This window comes from Urocitellus parryii, chromosome 4 (assembly GCF_045843805.1).
Source record: "Urocitellus parryii isolate mUroPar1 chromosome 4, mUroPar1.hap1, whole genome shotgun sequence".
NCBI lineage: Eukaryota > Metazoa > Chordata > Mammalia > Rodentia > Sciuridae > Urocitellus > Urocitellus parryii.
Genome location: NC_135534.1, coordinates 46,050,560 through 46,053,207, shown reverse-complemented (window position 1 = coordinate 46,053,207; position 2,648 = coordinate 46,050,560). Strand labels below are relative to the sequence as shown.

At 48.6% G+C, this 2,648-nt stretch overlaps 1 protein-coding gene across 2 annotated transcripts; it reads right to left on the bottom strand.

Annotated features, from left to right (window-relative positions):
* Nucleotides 1-1,929, bottom strand: LOC144254384 (serum amyloid A protein-like). 2 transcript variants are annotated; one of them, XM_077797517.1, is made up of 3 exons: nucleotides 1,842-1,929; nucleotides 589-727; nucleotides 1-139 (listed from the first exon to the last, which is right to left on the bottom strand). In XM_077797517.1, the coding sequence occupies exons 1-3, from the start codon at nucleotides 1,927-1,929 to the stop codon at nucleotides 1-3; spliced, it is 366 nt and encodes a 121-aa protein (XP_077653643.1). The 2 variants fall into 2 exon arrangements, with proteins under 2 accessions (XP_077653643.1, XP_077653644.1); XM_077797518.1 differs by having other exon boundaries at nucleotides 1-52.
* Between the last annotated feature and the right edge of the window lie 719 nt (nucleotides 1,930-2,648).

Genomic DNA, 2,648 nt, shown 5'->3' with positions numbered 1-2,648 from the left:
TCAGTATTTACCAGGCAGCCCTTTAGGTCTGTATTTATTAGGGTCTTCTCCTCTCCTGCCTGCTCTGTTGGCTTCCTGGTCTGCCTCGGAGTCCTCATGTCCACGGCCAAAAAATTGCTGAATGTTCTCTCTGGCATCACTGAAATCACGCAAGGCAGCAAGGAGATTCCTCAGCAGGCTTATAAACTTCAGGCTACCCTCCCAATTCTCTGCTGTCCAGGGGATGGCTCTGAGGGAAGCCCAGGAAGATCAAGGAAGAGGGGCTGAGATACCACCCTTGCCTGGCACAGCCCTACTCAGCCTGGCTCTTCACCCTGAACCTGGATGAACAGCACCAGGGAGGGAGGGTTATGGATCACTCTGTGGCCCTCCCTTTCTCTAGTTCTGAATTGGCTCACATATCGTCAGCCATCTCTGGCTCTGTCAATGACAAAGGCCCTGCACTGGCCATGGTGAAGAGCTAGGTAGAGTGGGCAGGAGGAAGACTCAAGCCTCACAGAAACCTGCTGCCAGGCTCATTCCCTCCTGATCCCCAGGGCAGCAAAGCTCTGCTCACCCAGGCCTGGCATCCCCAGGAACCTGCCTTACCTGATCACTTTTGCAGCCCAGGCACCCCCAGGTCCCCTTCGGGCAGCGTCATAGTTCCCTCGGGCATGGAAGTATTTGTCTGCACCTATGAAATTTGCTTCTTTCATGTCCTGGTAGGCTCTCCACATGTCCCAACTTCCTGAATTGGAAAAGAAAAGACAAAAGGGATATCAAGTATACATAAAGATCGTGACAACACTTTCAAGGGGGATCCAGGAATTAATATATTCAAGATTTCATCCTGTGATTTTTGCACCCATAGATATCATGGGTTGAATGGATTCGTCTCTATTCCTAGCTGACTTCTGCAAGTCACTCTAGTGAGAGTTGTTAGGGGCCACACCTGTGTTTGTCTTTGGTGGTCCACTGTGCTGGGGTGAGCTTCACCATACTTAGATGTGCTATGTTTAAGGACAAAAGGGAGGTGTGATTGTCAAACAGAATTCCTCAGCTTCAGCACTGTTGAAAAATTGGGTCACATGGTTCTCTGTTGTTCAGTGCTGCCCTGAGTCCTGTAGGATATTCACCAGCGCTCTGGTCTGCCACAATTTGTTGGGAGCACATTCTCCCAGTGGGACAACCAAAGACATTGCCACACATTGAAAATGTCCCCTGGGCCAGCACATTACACCAGGTCCAGAACCACTGTTCCAGAATGAAGCTCCATGTGATTAGAAATTGCAGTGAGGGAGGGGGCAAACCCTGGGTGGGCTGCAGACATGAGGCACTTCTGCCCTGACTCCCAAGGAAAATGTATTTCTGTACCCTAAAGGCACATCACTGTGACATGAGTGCTTCTGGCCAGGCTCAGTGAACTGCACTGATGCTGTGGTTGCTTGAGGAAACCCTAGTGTAATGGTTCTCAGCTGGGTTGGCCTGTTTTGATCACCTGGGGAGATACTGAAAGTCCTGGTACCCAGAACACAATCCTGCCCAATTCCACAGACTATATGAGGAGGAAGAAAATCCAAGCATCCATAGGGTTTAAACTCCAGGTGATTTCACGTGTGCCTGAATTGTTGACAATGGAATTTTAGGAAGTGGTGAGCAGACACATCAACTGGGCTAAATTGGCTTCATATATAGTTCATTGGAAACTCTGCTCTGCCACCTGCTTTTTTCATTCCCTTTTAAGAAATGCTCCTCAGTATACCTGGGGCATCCTGCCACACAAGGTAGCACAACATAAGACTGGCTCCAGTCCTTCAGAGTGCTCCAAGTAAACCCTAGAGCCATCTCTCCACCACCCTTACCTTCAGCAGCTTCTCTCGCGAATGACACAACCCCACCGCTGACTGCCAGGACCAAAGAGCAAAACACCAGGCCTGTGAGAAGCTTCATGGTGCTGAAATGAAAGAGAGGCATAAGCAGACACAGATGAGACTGGCACCTTTCCCTTTGACATTTATATCCTAAGGGAGCCTGGTTGTTCATTTCTACTGGTTCTCATTATAGTCCTAGTAGTTCCTCTAGGAAATTTGGCAATAGGAACTCACTTGGTACCAAAAGCCTTCATTCTGACCCCATCAGCCCTGAATCCAAGTCTAAGAGCATAGCAAGGTGGCTCCAACAGAGGATAGGGGAGTTGGGACCAGATTGCCACTCTAGAGGAGGCTATAATGCATTCTCCATGTGTCCCCTAAACCCAATCCACGCCACACATGAGATAAATAAATAAATAAAAGTGTAAAGGATCATTACGTTCAAAGAAAATCACATCTTGATAGGAAAGAGAAAACAGAGTAAGGGTTTAAAAACTCACTCCTTGCACTTGACAATCACCTGATGTCTGGTGGAGTGGATCTGCTGGTCGCTGAAGGACAGAGAGAGAAGGCTGCTATTTATCCTGAGCCTTCCCCTCTGGGGTCATGGGCAGGGAGGGAGAGCCAACCTGCATTCCTGGAAAGTCTCTGCAGGTCATTTCCTATAAAAATCTGCAATGGAAATCTTACTGGACTCCAGGTGTTCTTCATCCATGGGTCATTTTGCTTAGTTGTGCAATTTGAAGACACAGCAGAGCTTTGCTCTGCATTTGGCAGCTCCATGAGTCAGGTGAGCAG